General features: G+C 42.4%; 1 protein-coding gene across 2 annotated transcripts in view; it reads left to right on the top strand.

Moving 5' to 3' along the window:
• The window catches only part of LOC115204094 (endoglin), a 45,438-nt gene that overhangs the window by 7,819 nt on the left and 16,891 nt on the right, over positions 1 to 20,728 (top strand). Inside the window, exon 3 of one of the 2 annotated variants that reach the window (XM_029769403.1) lies at positions 9,222 to 9,370. In XM_029769403.1, coding sequence (XP_029625263.1) covers positions 9,222 to 9,370 — 149 coding nt within the window. Of the gene's footprint in view, positions 1 to 9,197; positions 9,371 to 20,728 lie in introns of both variants that reach the window. The other variant, XM_029769402.1, reaches the window with a different exon arrangement.

Below are 20,728 nucleotides of genomic sequence, written 5' to 3'. Positions count from 1 at the left end.
GCTGTAGGCTATTTGCACAAGTGATAAATAGTAATCAGGTAGGCCTATTTCATGACGCTTCCACTGGATCTGAGCATAACATTTTTCCCTTTCACGCTGAGTGGTCAAAAGGGAGAGAGCTGGAAAGATTTTTCAAATAAATTGAGGAACTATTGGTGGTGCGTTAAGTCAATCAGAAATACTATCAGATTCCCAAATGGGCACATTTATATTCCTACATTTGCACGCAGGCCAGTTAGCCTATAAGCCTACTTCTATCTGTAATCAGGTGCGCGTCCTTACTCAAGATTGACAGGAGCGCTCTAAACAAAGACAATGACTAAATTAACAAAACTCGTAAATGGAATAAAATAAACCAAAACTTGTTTCTCACAAGTGTAACATAGGTTGTGCACTCTGCAAACAACGTGTCCACTCCGACAATGAGAATGACAAAAGACTGGAATAATAATATATTGAATGCATTAACAGAAATGACCGTAACCAAACAAACATTTTATATTAGAAATTATAGGAATTATTGGGAAATGTACTACTGGTGATATATGGAATCAGGAATAGATAGACACTAACAATCAAACGCAAACAATGAATGTGCACAAATTGGCGAGAGAGAGCGCATTCTGGAGAGATACATGCATTGTGAATTTAGCCACACTTCTTGGACTGTGCCATCCCCGCGGCCTCCTTAATGCATTAGTCTCAGCCTCCGCAATGGATTAGTTCACAAGACATGTTTCATCTGCCATAAAATAAATTATAAATAAATTATAAAAAATATATACAGTGCATTCGGAAAATATTCAGACCCCTTGACTTTTTCCACATTTTATTACGTTACAGCTTTATTCTAAAATTTATTAAATCGTTTTTTCCCCCCACCGCCCATCTGCATACAACACCCAATAATGACAAAGCAAAAACTGTTTTTTAGAAAAGTTAGCAAATTTATTCAAAATAAAAAACAGAAATATCACATTTACATAAGTATTCAGACCCTTTACTCAGTACTTTGTTGAAGCGCCTTTGGCAACTATGACAGCCTTGAATCATTTTGGGTATCACGCTACAATCTTGGCACACCTGTATTTGGGGAGTTTCTCCCATTCTTCTTTGCAGATCCTCTCAAGCTCTGTTTCCTTGGATGGGGAGGTAAATGTAAATATGGTATTTCTGTTTTTTATTTGTTATACATTTGCAAACATTTCTAAAAACCTGTTTTCGTTTTTTTTTGGGGCATTAATTTAATCCATTTGAGAATAAGGCTGTAACGTAACAAAATGTGGAAAAAGTCAAGGGGTCTGAATACTTTCCCGAATGCAGTGTATATACTGTATATACAAAAGTATGTGGACACGCCTTCAAATTAGTGGATTCAGCTATTTCAGCCACACCCGTTGCTGACAGGTGTATAAAATCGAGCACACATCCATGCAATCTCCATAGAAAGACATTAGCAGTAGAATGGCTTATCTGAAGACCTCCGTGACATTCAACGAGACACCGTCATAGGATGCCACCTTTCCAACAAGTCAGTTTGTATAATTTCCGTTCGGAGCTGCCCTGGTCAACTGTAAATGCTGTTATTGTGAAGTTGAAACGTCTAGGAGCAACAACGTCGAAGTGGTAGACCACACAAGCTCACAGAACGGGACCGCTGAGTGCTGAAGCACGTAGTGTGTAAAAATGTCTGTCCTCGGTTGCAACACTCACTACAAAGTTCCAAACTGCCTCTGGAAGCAACGTCAGCACAAGAACTGTTCATTGGGAGTTTCATGAAATGGGTTTCCATGGCCGAGCAGCCGCACACAAGCATAAGATCACCATGTGCAATGTCAAGCGTCGGCTGGAGTGGTGTAAAGCTTGCTGGCATTGGACTCTGGAGCAGTGAAAATGCTTTCTTGGGCGTGATGAATCACGCTTCACCATTTGGTGGATGCCAGGAGAACACTACCTGCACGAATGCATATTTCCAAATTCCCCGATTTAGGTCAGTTAGGATTACCACTTTATTTTAAGAATGTGAAATGTCAGAATAATAGTAGAGAGAATGATTTATTTCAGCTTTTATTTCTTTCATCAGATTCTCAGTGGGTCAGAAGTTTACATACACTAAATTAGTATTTGGTAGCATTGCCTTTAAATTGTTTAACTTGGGTCAAATGTTTTGGGTAGCCTTCCACAAGCTTCCCACAATAAATTGGGGGAATTTTGGCCCAATCCTCCTGACAGAGCAGGTGTAACTGAGTCAGGTTTGTAGGCCTCCTTGCTCGCACACACTTTTTCAGTTCTGCCCACACATTTTCTATAGGGTTGAGGTCAGGGCTTTGTGATGGCCACTCCAATACCTTGCCTTTGTTGTCCTTAAGCCATTTTGTCACAACTTTGGACGTATGCTTGGGGTCATTATTCATTTGGAACACCCATTTGCGACCAAGCTTTAACTTCCTGACTGATGACTTGAGATATTGCGTCAATACATCCACATAATTTTCCGTCCTCATGATGCCATCTATTTTGTGAAGTGCACCAGTCCCTCCTGCAGCAAAGCACCCCGACAACATGATGCTGCAACCCCCGTGCTTCACGGTTGGGATGGTGTTCTTCGGCTTGCAAGCGTCCCCCTTTTTCCTCCAAACATAACAATGGTCATTATGGCCAAACAGTTCTGTATTTGTTTCATCAGACCAGAGGACATTTCTCCAAAAAGTATGATCTTTGTCCCCATGTGCAGTTGCAAACCGTAGTCTGGCTTTTTCATGGCAGTTTTGGAGCAGTGGCTTCTTCGTTGTTGAGCGGCCTTTCAGGTTATGTCGATATAGGACTCGTTTTACTGTGGATATAGATACTTTTGTACCGGTTTCCTCCAGCATCTTCACAAGTTCCTTTGCTGTTGTTCTGGGATTGATTTGCACTTTTCACACCAAAATACGTTCATCTCTAGGAGACAGAAAGTGTCTCCTTCCTGAGCGGTATGACGGCTACGTGATCCCATGGTGTTTATACTTGCGTACTATTGTTTGTACAGATGAACGTGGTACCTTCAGGTATTTGGAAATTTCTCCCTAGGATGAACCAGACAACCAGACACACACACATTAGTAATAAAAGTGATAGTGATAATTAGGGACTTTTTTGTAGACTTTGGGGATTTTGTTGGCGTGGAGAGAGAGGAGGAGAGAGGTGAAGCACAGTGTAGTGTTGTGCAGTGTAGGGGTGAGAGGCCAGGGGACACTGCGGGCCCCTGCAGAACGCTGATAAGAGCTTGTTTACCTTCCTGTGGATGGTCAAGCCTCAGTCTGCGGCCGCGGAAACACCAGGACAATAGGTGTGTGGAGCTGGAAAGGCTGGGGCAGGCCAGACCCCCCCCCCGTGTGCTCCGACCACCCCCCTACCTCTCCCCTTCACCATCATGGCTCCTCCGACCCGACCCGGGACGCAAACAGTTTACTCTGCCTCAGTGAGACAGTAGCCCCAGACACTGCTCTGTGTTTGCCAGGATTTACCCTAGATTTACAGATAAGGCGGGGTTTAGATGTGATGCAGACACCATTTTTGGAACCAGTTGAAATACATTTTATACAGAACAATTGATTCATGCCAGGGCAATACATTATTTTGTCGTTTTTATCATATATTATGGCATGTAATATGCTTTAGTTGATTGGTAACTTATCATTATGGTACTTTGATGCAGTAATATACAGCAGTTAGATAATTGGAGAGCCAAGCCACTCATCTTGATGACAGTTCCAGAACTTTGGGCATGAGGGTGTAAGTGGGGAAAAAAGTTACCCACAGACCACATTTCTTTTGGAACATAGAACTGTTGACAAAATAGACAAGTGAATTGCTTCCAAAGATGTGGTAAATATTGAGCCAAGATAAAATGGAAGAAAAAGTGTTTCCTCCTATTTATTTTTTGTCAGAAAAGGGGTTGTAGTGAGAGTAGTAAAGGACTACTGCAAGAATAAAATAGAAACAGTTGTCATCAATAAGTAAGATTTCTTGTTAAGGTCCTGTTGTAGGTGACGGGCTTTTGGCAGACTACTGTATTCATGAATTGCAATCAAATAAAAGTACTCTGTTGATTCCCCAAATCAAATTCTCATGTCTAAATTAAAAAGTGAATAACCTCTCAAATAAAGGTGAATGTAAGATAGTACAAGTCAAAACTGCTTCATCTGCATTTCCTGTCCCTCCCTGTCAAAGTGAATAGCGGTTTGATCTTTTGACTCTGCGAGGAGACTCAATAAAGGAAGTCAGTGTTTCCAGGATGTGCCTTGTTGCTGGCAGGGTCACAATGCCTCTCTTGAATATATAACGTTTAATGTCAGAGTTGTGTGGGTTTTTATTTCCAGCCAAGGTCCTCTTTCTGCTGAGTCGGGAGATCCACCCTACAGAATACTGACGATGAACCTTTCACCCCCCCAAACAAGAACTGGTAGTCCGATCCAAGTCAGATGAGGCTGATGATGAAGTCATGAGTTTAGTATTTCTGCTTTCTGGCAGTTTTTTCTAGGAAGGAGCCATGCTGGCTTTTTCTGCTACAGGATGTTTTTGTTCTTAATTCACCTACAGTATGCCTTGAAGAGTTGCAAAAAACGTTTACAGGATTGCCAATAAAAAAGAACAAATGTTTTGCTGTTTAGTTGTTTACTACGTCAGTGACATCTGTAGATATTAAACATTTATCACAATGTTAGGTATAAACGTTAATATTAAACAAACTATTTCTGTCCAAAAAAATAAACAGTGGTCTACTGTCCTAAGAAGACATACACTCACAGCCACAGATGGTAGACTTGGAATGTACCAAGCTGCGTCAGAGGGATAACTTTGTGTACTTTACAGCATTGAGAAATCACCCCCTCCTAACTCGAGCCCCCGCACCCCCCACCGTAGTCCGCCCCTTCATCAGACAGGAGACACATGCCTGATTGAGCATTTTCTTTGGCTCAACATCAGGTTTGGGAGTTGACCAGAACAATGAGACAAGAAGGGACAGTCCAGAGATAGACACAGACAGGGAAAAAAGTACAAGGGAGGAGGAGAGGTATGAATGGCAGATTCAGCAACATGGCCAGACACGTTTCAAGCCAAGGACTTCCATACTCAGAAAAACACTGTGACACAACACTGAAGCATGAGGCTCATCATCATTTCCTATACATCCTCTATCATCTAGAATCATTATGATGGATTCCTTCAAAATCCCTCTGACTCCCCCTCACATCTATATGGGAATCACCACCATCTTGGAAAAGAAAATTGGAGGCGCTGCTGATAAAAATAGATAAAGACAGAGGAGGAATGGAACGGCGCTTCTCTATAGCTCATTTAACAGCAAACCGCTTAATGAGGCAGTTGGCATTTCCGGGTCAGGCAGAGGGGTCAGTGTGACTATGGTTTATATCCTTAGTGACCGGTAAATAGGATTAGGGGAGTATCGGTGTGTGCGTCTCTGTGTGTGTGTGGGCTTTGCAGACACCAGGGGGTGATTTACGCAAAGTAGTCTGCCCCTGCCGACGCAGTCACAGGCTGTTGACTCTGTCACAGTGGAATGAGACGGTGCTTCTTTATGGGAGGTAATCTGGCTGTTGAGTGGACATTAAAGCACAGGGGCAGAATAACAGGAAGCCGGTACTTGACCAGAGCAGAAGAAGAGGGATGATGAGAAAAGACAGGGAGGATCTCTCACTGCACAGTGGGGAAAGAAATAAAGAGTTAACGAAAAGATGAGAGGCTTGAAAGAAAGAGCTGTTTGTGTGGTGGGCATTGGCTTGACTTTACTCATACCCCTTCTCTCTCTCCCTTCCCTACCTCCATCCCTTCCCCTCGTGGTGACGACAATGTCCTCTGCCAGGGCTCTCCGTCATCATCAGGCCAGCCGTCTAAACAGGGTATTTCCTGTTGCCCTCACAAAAGTTGTTGTTTCCTGTTCACCCCCACACCCCCCTTCCCCTCTCTGTCTCTCTATCCTTCCATGGCGCTCATCAACCATCAACCCCTCCCCCAAATGCTTTGCACCTTGTAGATACGGAAAATCCTGAGTCTTCAGACGTGGGCCCGTATTCAAGAGTCTCGGTGTATGAGTGCTGATATAGGATTCATTTTGCCAGTTAGATCATAATGAATAAGTTTATATGGACAGGGGTGACCTGATCTTTGATCAGCACTGCTACTCTGCTATGATTTGTGCATAGAAACGGACCCTGGAACTGAGAAGCTATGATTGTCTCTTAGGTGTTCATAACAGTTTTGATCTTTTGTAATAAGTTCTCAGATTAAACTATTATACCGGTCTAAATAAGAGAATGTAATTATGTCAATCAACCGAATGATAACTGATCTCTATAAAATGGGGACGTATTCGATTCATCTTTACTGCTGACTTATACCAAATTAGTATAATGAGAGGAATTTAAGCATCAATCAGCACATAACGAGCTGAAAATTCTCATCAGTTTTCCCAAAGAAGATTGTCCTCTGCACAGTGGTATGAAGTACTTAAGTAAAAATACTTTAAAGTTCTACTTTTGGCATATCTGTACTTCACTTTTTATATTTCTAACTTTTACATTTACTCCACTACATTCCTAAAGAAAATAATGTACTTTTTACTCTATACTGTACATTTTCCCTGACACCCAAAAGTACATTTGGAATGATTAGCAGGACATGAAAATGTTTCAATTAATACACTGATCAAGAGAACATCCCTGGTCATCCCTACTGCCTCTGATCTGGCGGACTCAATAAACACAAATTCTTAGTTTGTAAATGATATCTGAGTGTTGGAGTGTGCCCCTGGCTATCCGTAAATAGATAAACAAGAAAATGATGCCGTCTGGTTTGCTTAATATAAGGAATGTGAACAAATACTTTTAGACTTTTACTCAAGTAGTATTTTACTGGGTGACTTTCACTTTTACTTGATTCATTTTCTATTAAGGTATCTTTACTTTTACTCAAGTATGACAATAAGGTACTTTTTCCACTGCCTCTGTGCTCAATAACATCATCCCTTTCCATAATGGGTGTCAGTGGTGATATTGTATTTCGTTTAGATGTATGTCTACTGATTGGGATTCAGACTCTCAGACCAGGGTTGTCTCTGTATCAGTCCTATGATACTATCTGAGTCACATCCTATAGGGTCAGGAGACAGACAGTCTGAGGTAGGGGGCATCAGGGCCCCAATCAGATTTCCCATCTCTCACTAGGCTGGGCGGGACTTGGTCCTTGTGCTGACTATTGATTGGGTAGGACGCAGCACCTGACCCTGCTCTTCCTGAAGAAGGAGGTGGTTTACTGGTGGGCAATATTTATTGAGCACCAACAGGATACTCCCCCAGGGGACAAAGTAAAAGGAACAAAAAGAGCAAATACATTATTTCAATGGTTCCCTTCATCTTCAGCCCTGACACACACAGCCTCACATGCAATAAATCAGCTGCCCTTGTGTCTGTGTGACAGAGAGCAGAGGTTGGGGAGGAAACTCCCTGCAGTGCAGTGTGGTGCAGTCAGAGAGTGAGGGATAGTAGGGAGGAGACGAGTGGACTTGATTTAATGTTGCCCACGTAGCCGTGAGGTCCCAGATAAACTTGACCTATCAGCCGTGCCGATCAGACCGGTAGCCCCTCCCACCCATTTAGCATCCATACTTCTTACTTTATCTTCTGATTAGAAACACGGCAGCACTGCTTCCAAATGACCCGCCATGCAACCCTCCTCCACTCCCATAGACAGTCACTGAAGCAGGAGTGATGGAGTGCATGTGGAGGAATCAGAGACGAATAGAACAGGAAAACAACACCCTCCATAGGCTAGTCTAGGCTGTAGCCAAGAGGGTGATTTAGTATGTGTTTCAGATCATGCATTATATTGCTGGTCTACCGAGCTCTTTGTATGTTGCCTATAATGTGTATTAATATATCTTACTAATGATATAATGTGTTTTAATGTATTTATGGTTGATGCATAAAACATTTCAAGGAAATTCATAATGCATTATTCATATGGTCATAATAGAGGGTGTTAGCTCTACCACCTCTCCTTGGTTTTCACTCTTTATTGTACCTATGTTCTTGTACCTAATGCATTTCACATTGTCAGTTATTTTTATGTAGGGTTGCAAAACTACAAGTAATTTACCATATTGTCCATAAGTTTCTAGTAGATAGACCATATTGTTCAAGAGAAAATAGCTTAATTTAATCAACAATTTCAATTAACTCTGCAACTCGTCCAAATATTGAAATTCTTCATAACTGCCACCAGTTTGACACCAAAACATTGACCACAAATACATACTGTCATAGTAAAGCAAGGCAACAGTAAACATATCGTTCCCCACGAATGATGCAACGCCCCCCTAGGGCCAATCAGTGTACTTTCGTCAAAATCGGGCCAGTGGTGTTTGAGATATTGCGTGGGTTTGCTGGACTCATATCCCTGAGCATACAGTATGCCACATTTCATCACTTTGAGTCAAACAGATCAAGTAGTGCTACCGTGTGGTCAATATGAATGTTCTTGCATATGTTGAGTATTGACAGCGTTTGCAACATGTGTACCATATTTTGTTACAATACGAATGTCCTTGACTGACTGATTTATATGCATTTATCTGCCAGCCACATGAATGTTTATTGGTAAATAGCGGCCATGTTTTTTTAGGTACTAGATTGGAAAATATTATTTGAGAGAACTTTGTCCATAGACGCCACATATCAAGTTTCGTGCCGACCGGTCATTCACTGCCAGAAGAGTAGTGTTTTAAGTGTTTTTCACAAAATTTTAAATGGCGGAAAATCCATCATGGCGGGTCCCTAGGCAAATTTGTTCCTTGTGAGGAGAGGGACCTATGTACCGAATTTCATGACTAGGTCAAACAGGGTGAGGGCCTTTCAAACCTTTCAAACTTTGCATTTTCAATCTCTTTTTATAGCACCAACATCTGGCAAATCAGTGTCATTTTGTTACTTGAATGTTTCCAGCTATATACCCTCCTTTTGAAACCCTATTCATAAGCATAGGCCTGTTTTGCAAGTTTAAACATGGCATTCAAGGCCCTAGCCACTTGGCCACGATTGTAAATAAGAATTTGTTCTTAACAGACATGCCTGGTTAAATAAAGGTTAAATAAAATGTATGGTCCTAGAATGTGTGACCTCTCTACTTTGCTTATCCAGGTTTGCCCCTTGTCTCTCCCCCAGCATCCCAGCAGACGTGTGAGCCAGTGAAGGTTCCTGACAACCAGAATGCCTGGATCAGGGTGGGGGAGATGCCAAAAGGCTGCTGGACCAGCTACACCACTAAGGACAGTAAAGAGGTGCACATCCTCAGCCTGCACTTCCTTCCTGAGGTAAGGCAATCTACGTACTGTGTGTATGTACTAAACTACTGTGGAAACCCTCCACTAGAATTAGATGCATCCAGTACACTCATTCTGAATAGTCCAGTGCATTGAAAACACAGGTTCATTGATTCCAGATGAGCATTAACACACTAGGCTAGTTTACACATGAGATTGATGTCAGATAAATTAGCTAGCTTTCCCATGTGGCTGAGAGTCAACATGACCGACACCTCCTCTGCTCAGCCTGATAAGTACAAACACATGCCAGACATAACATGGAGCCAGGGTCTCCCCTGAGGTGACTGGGTTTCCTTACACTATACAAAGCAGTGTGAAAACACACCACCTCGTACAACAGCCTGCATGGGGAATGGGGCTAAGTGTGTAGAATACAGGTTGATTTCAAAGTTGTACCCCAAATTGTATAACAATATGTAATTTCAATTATAGCCATTTGGGCGTTAAATGACGTAACTGTCCCAAGACCAGTGCTTAGGAGGAATGTAATCCTACACTGCTATTTCACCCCAGACTTCATTTTCATTCTTTGATAGTGTCATGTCAGCACGTATTCGTAATTTCTTATCAATGATCTCTCTCTATCACACACACACACAAACACTTTCTCTCATCTCATTGACTGTTTGTCCCTCTTGAGATGCCATAGCCAGTACACTTCCTCAAAATAGTTTGAATTACTCTAAGATAACTCTGTATCTGTATTTAATTTTGACGTTTTTGCTGAGTTCTTAGTTGCGCAATTTTACATCTAACTAAGGTTAGATGTAAGAAAAAAGAAAAAGGTTCAAGAAAAAAGGTTCTGTGCTCGAACAGCTGGAAAAAACCTGCTGAATGCTGTCGAACACCAAAACAAATCACAAAATGTTGTCATAATACACACTGAAGGTACAAAACATTAGGAACACCTGCTCTTTTCATGTCATAGACTGACCAGGTGAATCCAGCTATGATCCCATATTGATGTCACCTGTTAAATCCACTTCAATCAGTATAAATAAAGGGGAGGAGACAGGTTAAAGAAAGATTTTTAAGCCATGAGACAATTGAGACAGGATTATGTATATGTGCCATTCAGTGCGTATATGGGTATGATAAAATATTTAAGTGCCTTTGAACGGGGTATGGTAGTAGGTGCCAGGCACACCGGTTTGAGTGTGTTAAGAACTACATCGGTGCTGGGTTTTTCACACTAAACAGTTTCCCAAAGGACATCCAGCCAAGTTGACACAACTGTGGAAAGCATTGGAGTCACCCGGGGCCAGCATCCTTGTGGAACACTTTCAACACTTTGTAGAGTCCATGCCCTGACGAATTGAGACTGTTCTGAGAGCAAACTCAATATTAGGAAGGTATTCCTAATGTTTTGTACACTCAGTCTACGCGCGAACTGTTTCGACTGGGCAGCATACGGAAGCTTTAGACTACGCTGTGTGGTGTGTGTGTGTGTGTGTGTGTGTGTGTGCGGTGGCGGCTATCCTTCCTGACAGCTACTCTAGTAAAGGTGAGATAAATGCGTACACAACAAACCCTTTTCCAAACATATTCTTTGAGTCTTTGGCCCATTTATTAGCAGCAAAGATAAAACATTTCATACAGGCAGATGTCAGTGCAGTAGGTTCCATAGTTCATAGTGAATGTGCAAAGAATACAGGCCTATTAACATCAAACAAAAACAGAATGAGCATCTGTACTTTTCACAAAACCAATAAACTGTGTGTGTGTGTGTGTCCTTCCATTATACAGACTAATTGGTCAGAAGTGGGGTAGAAGAGGCCATCCAGACATGCAAGGTATCTGTTAAACATGGCAAGAATACAGGCCTATTAATATCAAACAAACAAAAACAGAATGAGCATCTGTAAGCTTCAACAATCAGCATGACATCTTGATAGCAGAATACAGTAGCAAAATTCTCCCGAAAAGCTGAGCTTTGTAGAGATACACATTTCACGAAACGCAAAAAAAACGTATATGGTCAAACAGTGTAGATGACAGCTTGCTTACCTTCTCACTCAGGCGATTCTTGCGTTTGCTCAGTTGCTCCACAAAGCTTCTTCCAGACGTCAGTCAACCTGTATACTTCAAGTTGGTACTGAAATCGTTTATGATTGGACAAGATAACACCTCCTGAATTGACAAATGTGAAAGCAGTGTTTTCAGGAGAGCGCGAAAAGTGGTTGTCAGAAGCGTCAAATCACTCTGGCCTCACTGATTGAGGGAGCTCGCCTTGATATCAGAGAGACATGCTCATGAACAGTTAATAATCAGGCAACATTGACATTTACACACGTTATTCACAACATATTAAGGAAGATATTTATGCTAAATTATTTCAATTTAATTCACAGTTTATCAAAAATATCATGATTTATAAAGTGAGCACCAGCATCAAATAGTAAAATTATCGCTCAGCATCCAGATTTTGTCTCATGACCTAACACCCTACTAAATGGATAAATACTGGAAGAATCTTCCTGTCTTCCTCTGCTTCTCCCTCTGGCAGACCTCCTAGAAAACAACTGGAACATGCTGACTTGTTCACCATGTTTTTATGTACACAATTGAACAAAGATAGATTTCTGCCAAGAAAGGTCCTATAGTGGTCTGAGAAAGAGAAATGTGGTGATGCGCTTCGCTGCCAGGTTTGTGGAAGGGGAAGGCTGCCATCTTATCGGCTCTTAACCAACCATGCTATTTCGTTCATTTTTTTGCGTTGTTCGTTTCTTGGTTTGTACATAATGTTGCTGCAACCGTCTCTTATGACCGAAAGGAGCTTCTGGACATCAGCACTGCGATTACTCACCTCAAACTGGACGAAGAGTTCTTCTTCAATGAGTCAGATGGGAGGGATATAATACATACACCCGACCAGGCCCAGATCCCCGTTATTCACTGGAGAAGGAAACGCAGATTTGGGGGTACGAGATCAGGGTGCCTTGTGAGGATCAGGCGACGAGTGGCTAATCTGCCCATACCTTCCGTCCTGCTAGCTAACGTTCAATCGCTGGAAAATAAATGGGACGAACTGAAAGCACGTTTATCCTACCAACGGGACATTAAAAACGGTATATATTATGGTTCACAGAGTCATGGCTGAACGACGACATTAGGAACAGCTGGAGGGTTATACACTCTATCAGCAGGACAGACCAGCAGCCTCTGGTAAGACACGGGATGGCGGCCTATGCATTTATGTAAACAACAGCTGGTGCACGATATCTAAGGAAGTGGTTTTGCTCGCCTGAGGTAGAGTATCTCATGATAAGCTGTAGACCATACTATCTACCTAGAGAGTTCATCTGTATTTTTCGTAACTGTCTACATACCACCAAAGACAGAGGCTGGCACTAAAACCGCACTAAATGAGCTGTATTCCGCCATAAGCAAACAGGAAAACGTTCATCCAGAGGCGGCGGTCCTAGTGGCTGGGGACTTTAATGCAGGGAAACGTAAATCAGTTTTACCTCATTTCTATCAGTATGTTAAATGTGCAACCAGAAGGAAAACAATTCTAGACCACCTTTACTCCACACACAGAGACCATGCAAACAAATATTGAAGCAGGAAGCACCAGTGACTCAGTCTATAAAAGAGTGGTCAGATGAAGCAGATACTAAACTACAGGACTGTTTTGCTAGCACAGACTGGAATACATTCCGGGATTCTTCCGATGGCATTGAGGAGTACACCACATCAGTCACTGGTTTTATCAATAAGTGCATCAAGGACGTCGTCCCCACAGTGACTGTACGTACATACCCAAACCAGAAGCCATGGATTACAGGTAACATTCGCACTGAGCTAAAGGGTAGAGCTGTCGCTTTCAAGGAGCGGGGCTCTAACCCGGAAGCTTATAAGAAATCCCGCTATGCCCTCTTACGAACCATCAAACAGGCAAAGCATCAATACAGGACTAAGGTTGAATCGTACTACACAGACTCCAACGCTCGTCGGATGTGGCAGGGCCTGCAAACTATTACAGACTACAAAGGGAAGCACAGCCAAGAGCTGCCCAGTGACACAAGCCTACCAGACGAGCTAAATAACTTCTATGCTCGCTTTGAGGCAAATAACACTGAAACATGCATGAGAGCATCAGCTGTTCCGGATGACTGAGTGATGACGCTCTCCGCAGCCGATGTGGGTAAGACCTTTAAACAGGTCAACATTCACAAGACCGCAGGGCCAGATGGATTACCAGGATGTGTACTCCGAGCATGCGCTGACCAACTGGCAAGTGTCTTCACTGACATTTTCAACCTCTCCCTGTCTAAGTCTGTAATACCAACATGTTTCAAGCAGACCACCATAGTCCCTGTGCACAAGAACACTAAGGTAACCTGCCTAAATGACTACCAATCCGTAGCACTCACGTCTGTAGCCATGAAATGCTTTGAAAGGCTGGTCATGGCTCACATCAACACCATTATCCTAGAAACCCTAGACCCACTCCAATTTGCATACCACACCAACAGATCCACAGATGATACAATCTCTATTGCACTCCACACTGCCCTTTCACACCTGGACAAAAGGAACACCTATGTGAGAATACTATTCATTGACTACAGCTCAGCGCTCAACACCATAGTGCCCTCAAAGCTCATCACTAAGCTAAGGACCCTGGGACTGAACACCTCCCTCTGCAACTGGATCCTGGACTTCCTGACGGGCCGCCCCCAGGTGGTAAGAGTAGGTAACAACACATTCGCCACGCAGATCCTCAACACGGGGGCCCCTCAGGGGTGTGTGCTCAGTCCCTTCCTGTACTCCCTGTTCACTCATGACTGCACGGCCAGGCAGGACTCCAACACCATCATTACGTTTGTTGATGACACAACAGTGGTAGGCCTGATCACCGACAACGATGAGACAGCCTATAGGGAGGAGGTCAGAGGCCTGACCATGTGGTGCAAGGACAACAACCTCTCCCTCAACGTGATCAAGACAAAGGAGATGATCGTGGACTACAGGAAAAGGAGGACAGAGCACACCCACATTCTCATCGACGGGCTGTAGTGGAGCAGGTTGAGAGCTTCAAGTTCCTTGGCGTCCACATCACCAACAAGCTAACATGGTCCAAGCACACCAAGACAGTCGTGAAGAGGGCATGACAAAACCTATTCTCCCTCAGGAGACAGAAAAGATTTGGCATGGGTCCTCAGATCCTCAAAAGGTTTTACAGCTGCACCATCGAGAGCATCCTGACGGGTTGCATCACTGCCTGGTATGGCAACTGCTCGGCCTCCAACCACAAGGCACTACAGAGTGTAGTGTGAATGGCCCAGTACATCACCGGGGTCAAGCTTCCTGCCATCCAGGACCTCTTTACCAGGCGGTGTCAGAGGAAGGCCCTATAAATGCTGAAAGACTCCAGCCACCCTAGTCATAGACTGTTCTCTCTGCTACCGCACGGCAAGCTGTACCGGAGTGCCAAGTCTAGGTCCAAGAGGTTCCTAAATAGCTTCTACCCCCAAGCCATAAGACTCCTTAACAGCTAATCAAATGGCTAACCAGACAATTTGCATTGCCTCCTCTCCCTCTGGAACCTGCTGCTGCTCTGTTATTATCTATGCATGGTCACTTCAATAACTCTACCTACATGTACATAATTACCTCAATTACCTAGACACCAGTGCCCCCGCACTTTGACTCTGTACCGGTACTCCCTGTATATAGCCCAGCCATTGTTATTTACTGCTGCTCTTTAATTATTTGTTATTCTTATCTCTTACTTTTTTGAAGGGTACTTTGTTAAAACTGCATTGTTGGTTAAGGGCTTGTAAGTAATCATTTCACTTGTTGTATATGGCGCATGTGACAAATAAATTTTTATTTTATTTTATTATGAAACACGAAAAGATTGGAGAATAGGAGGAACACAAAGGCTGGAGTTGAAGCCTGCCGTGTGATCCCGTGGACATTCCATGTTCTCCTGTGGGACCAGGCTGAATGTTTGCAATTGGAGAGTGATGGGTCATGTCATTTCTCTACACACACAGCCTTATCACTCCCTTTACTGCATCAGTTTGGGGAAGTGCTGAAAATGTAAGATTTTGAGGTTTTGTTTATCGTTAGACACAAAGCAGGGGTATGTCTTTGGCTGAAGGCAAAACTACCAGAGGATGGAGAACAGAGTTATTTGTTGTCATCCCCTTCTGTCTCTCTCTCTTCTGTCTCTCTCTCTCTACCTCCCCCTCTGTTTTCAGCAGTTTAGTTTGGGGTTTTGCAGAGTATTTCAGTGCAGACCTGCATGCACTCCACACAGACAAAAAACAAATCCCTCCATCCTAAACAAGAGTTCACATGACCTCCCCCCCGCTCCCATCATCACCCCTGAACACCCCTCACCCCCTGCCAGGATACAACCCTGACCATTCCTCAATGTCCACTAGGCACTGTAAACAACTATGATGGAATATTAGGCCCCCTGAAGAGGAGAGGTAGTGACAAAGCTGTTTGTGGAAAGGGAGGGGTCATATAGGAAGTGTGGCTGCCTGGCGGCCTGTGTATGGGTTCAGCCTTGGAGGGGAATGGAGGGATAGAGGACGGAGGGAAGAGGGGGGTGGAAGGCAGGAGGGCTGGACAGGGCAGGAGGGAAGGGGCTTGCCAAGACCCCATTGATGTCACATTCAGGCACGAGTGTGAGGGCCTTGGCTCACAGCCGAGACTGGACCGTCGGAGCCGGCTCGGGTTAGGGGAGAGAGACAAAGAGTAACGGGAAGCTGTTATGCACCAGCAAAAGCCTTTAAAAAAAAGTGGCTCTCAAGAAGCTCTCTCTCAAAAAAAAAGGAAAACAATTGTATCTGGAAAGCACAGGAACAAAAATAGCAAGGGCGAGTGACCAGGGACGGCATTGTTCAAACTAATAGAGTGAAGCGAGAGAGTGATGGACAAAGTTAGAAGAAGGGAGGACAGTTCTTTAGTAAAGGCCATTGATTTTTGGTTTAAAGTGAAATTACTGTTTCCCAACTGATTTGCAAGAGTAAATCCTGTCGACTCATATATTAGTCACAGACACATCCTTGACTCTATTGACTCAAACTGAGTGAATCAGTTGCCCATAAACTGTCAAATAACAGGAAAATTAGTCACACATTTACTGTATACTGTGTGCTTTTCAAGAACTCACTCATTATTTAACAATATGATTCCTAGCAATCCTAGCAACCAGGATAACAACTCACGTAAGACCCTAGTATGTTTAATCAACCCTACTATGTTTAATCGAACGGAAAGTGTATAGTCTAGTTGTCAGATTAGTACTTAGTCTTCTAAGCTATGGCCACTTCACTTGTTGAGGCAACTAGAGGTCAATTTATATCATGAATCCCAAGAAGAAAGAAGACATGCATCTATCAGCTGACTGATTATTGAGTTATTCTTCAGGGAGTTTTGATGATAAACATTTAATCAGACGTATTACCAGACTCATTGTCCCTACTATTATCACACACACACACACCAGCCAGGTCACCCGTGATACAAGTCAGTATTTGACGTCCATACATGTCCGAGGACGTCGGGAGACGATGTGGAAACCGGCTACTAGCGGCAACAGTAAGTGCTGTTACCTTATAGCAGTGGTGTAAAGTACTTAAGTAAAAATACTTTGAAGTACTACTTAAGTTGTTTTTTGGGGTATCTCTACTTTACTGTTTATATTTTTGACAACTTTTACTTGTACTTCACTACATTCTTAAAGTAAATAATGTACTTTTTACTACATACATTTTCCCTGACACACAAAAGTACAAAAGTTACATTTTGACAGGAAAATGGTCGAATTCACACACTTATCAAGAGAACATCCCTGGTCATCCCTACTGCTTCTGATCTGGCGGACTCACTAAACACAAATGCTTCGTTTGTAAGTGGTGTCTGAGTGTTGGAGTGTGCCCCTGGCTATCCGTAAATAAATAAATAAACAAGAAAACCATGCCGTCTGGTTTGCTTAATATAAGGAATTTGAAATGGTTTATACTTGTACTTTTACTTTTGATACCTAAGTACATTTTAGCAATTCCATTTGCTTTTGATACTTAAGTATATTTAAAACCGAATGCTTTTAGACTTTTACTCAAGTAGTATTTTACTGGGTGACTTTCACTTTTACTTGCGTCATTTTCTATTAATGTATCTTTACTTTTACTCAAGTATGACAATTGAGTACTTTTCCCACAACTGCCTTCAAGTAGGTTTTGGTTTTGCTAAGGTGTTGTGGACAAAGATGGCGGGTAGTCATAAGCATCTGCTGTTCAAATCCAGCAATAGAAAGATGATTTTTGTTTTAAGCCTATCCCAAAACTTAACCATCAGTGTTAATGGCTAACCTTAAGATTTTAAACTTAAAGGAAAATTCCACCCAAAAACTATTTCTGGTATTTGGGGCGGCAGGTAGCCTAGTGGTTAGAGTGTTGGACTAGTAACTGTAAAGGTTGCAAGATCGAATCCCTGAGCTGACAAAGTAAAAATCTGTTGTTCTGCCCCTGAACAAGGCAGTTAACCCAGTGTTCCTAGGCTGTCATTAAAAAAAGAATTTGTTCTTAACTGACTTGCCTAGTTAAATAAAGGTAAAATAAATACATTTGTTTCATTCGTCCATTGTTGACATATTCCCAAAATATTTTGCTTGTTAGCAATCAAGTTTTCAACATATGTAACTTTCAAAATACAAAAAAACATCCCATTTTGGGACTATGTCAACAATGGAGTAATGAAACAAATACCAAAAGATTGTTTTTGGGTGGAGTTTTCCTTTAACCCCAACCTTAAAACTTTAGAATTAATGCCTCAACTTAAAACCTGAAATGCTTTGAAAGCATCTGCCTCTGGTGCCAAAGGTTGCATGTTCAAATCCAGCAATAGAAGGTTAATTTTTAGATTTTTGTTTTGAGCCTAACCCAAACCTTAACCCTAACCTGCCTGACATTTCAAATGGTCTGTTGACAGCAGCTATTGTGGTGTGGTGTGCTGTCTGTCTGTCTGTCTGTCTGTCTGTCTGTCTGTCTGTCTGTCTGTGTTGAACATGGCCCTTGCAGAGGCCTTGTGTATTAGCCCTGTGGTAGGCCTCAGACAATACACTGGTGGTCTCCTCTGACCAGCTCCAAACATCAGGGGTCCGATTATTTCATGTCGGCCCCTCGCCTCAGCCCAGCGTGGCCCTCTCGGAATGCATGCTGTCAGCAGCAGGCAGCAGACAATCAATTTAATAAGAGCGAGCAGATACGAACAAAAGACACTGTGTTCCTCAGCACACTCATCCACACAAAGAAAAAGGCCAGCAGCAAAGAAAATCCAGCTCCAAAACAAGCAAGAAATTAGAGATGATTTTTTTGAGAACCGCCACGTCAGGATAAAATATAAATAGTTAATTCCCCAAATGCACCTCTTCAGAACTGTGTTTTAGAGGTATTTAAGTACTTTCCTCCACTTCAGTATTTTAACAAAACAATGGGATTCACAACCGCAAACCTTTTACCTTCCTTTCCTCCCAACTGATATACATAGGAAGTAAATACCAATTCATTTATGGTAATTAATTGGCAAGTTCAAAACAGAATATAAATAACCTGTCTTCCTCATCTCTATCTTTGTAAACTTCACTAGCTTATAACACATTCTTGACTAGAGGTCGACCGATTATGATTTTACACCGCCGATACCGATTATTGGAGGACCATCGCAAGCCGATACCGATTAATCGGCCAATTTTTTTCTTTATTTGTAATAACAATTACAACAATACTGAATGAACACTTATTTTAACTTAATATAATACATCAATTTAGCCTCAAATAAATAATGAAACATGTTCAATTTGGTTGAAATAATGCAAAACAATGTGTTGGAGAAGAAAGTAAAAGTGCAATATGTGCCATGTAAAAAAGCTAAGGTTTAAGTTCCTTGCTCAGAACATGAGAACATATGAAAGCTGGTGGTTCCTTTTAACATGAGTCTTCAATATTCCCAGTTAAGTTTTAGGTTGTAGTTATTATAGGAATTATAGGACTATTTCTCTCTATACGATTTGTATTTCATATACCTTTGACTATTGGATGTTCTTATAGGCGCTTTAGTATTGCCAGTGTAACAGTATAGCTTCCGTCCCTCTCCTCGCTCCTACCTGGGCTCGAACCAGGAACACATCGACAACAGCCACCCTCGAAGCAGCGTTACCCATGCAGAGGTAGGGAAACAACTACTCCAAGTCTCAGAGCGAGTGATGTTTGAAACGCTATTAGCGCGCACCCCGCTAACTAGCTAGCCATTTCACATCGGTTACACCAGCCTAATCTTGGGAGTTGACAGGCTTGAAGGGGTGGGTATAATTTGTGGAACGTTCCAACAGGAATCTGTTCCAAAAAACGTAAAGTAAAAGGTTGCCAACCAACAACGCATACAAACCTAGCTAACTAGCTGCCGAATAGGCATCAACTCACCACGTAGCTTATTCTTAATGTTTGTCCATAGGCAACCAGAGTGAGGACAAACATTTTTCGGAACAAATGTGATGAGTGAAAAACGTAATGAAATAGACCACTCACTACTCGGTATCTTATTCTGCTGCTATACAACTTTGCGTTGTTTTTTGGCAGCCTTGTTATTTACGAAGTTTTTGGAATAGATTCCTGTTGGAACGTTCCACAAATTATACCCACCCGGCTTAAAGTCATAAACAGCTTGAAACACAGCGAAGAGCTGCTGGCAAAACGCACGAAAGTGCTGTCTGAATGAATGCTTACGAGCCTGCTGGTGCCTACCATCGCTCAGTCAGACTGCTCTATCAAATCATAGACTTAATTATAACATAATAAACACACAGAAATACGAGCCTTTGGTCATTAATATGGTCGAATCCGGAAACTATCATCTCATCTCGTGGAGTGCAATGTAAGGCAGGTGGTTAGAGCGTTGGACTAGTAACCAAGGTTGCAAAAACGAATCCCCGAATCCCCCCTGAACAAGGCAGTTAACCCCCGTTCCTAGGCCGTCATTGAAAATAAGATTGTGTTCTTAATCTGACTTGCCTAGTTAAATAAAGGTGTAATTTCAAAAATAAAAAAATAAATATCGTCAAATCGGTGGCCAAAAATACCAATTACCGATTTGTTATAAAAACTTGAAATCGCCCCTAATTAATCGGCCATTCCGATTAATCGGTCGACCTCTATTCTTGACTGTGGTCAATATTGCAAGAACATATTTGACTGACCGGAAGTTGAAGCCCAACACTGTTCACCTGTTGTCTGCTGGTCACAGATACCTTTAAAAACATGTAGAGGTGTGGATCAGAAAACCAGTTAGTATCTGGTGGGACCACCATTTGCATCATTCAGTGCG

The sequence above is a fragment of the Salmo trutta genome, chromosome 12 (assembly GCF_901001165.1).
Source record: "Salmo trutta chromosome 12, fSalTru1.1, whole genome shotgun sequence".
Classification (NCBI taxonomy): domain Eukaryota; kingdom Metazoa; phylum Chordata; class Actinopteri; order Salmoniformes; family Salmonidae; genus Salmo; species Salmo trutta.
Note: the sequence above shows the minus strand (reverse complement) of the source record. Positions and strands in the feature narration are given on the sequence as shown.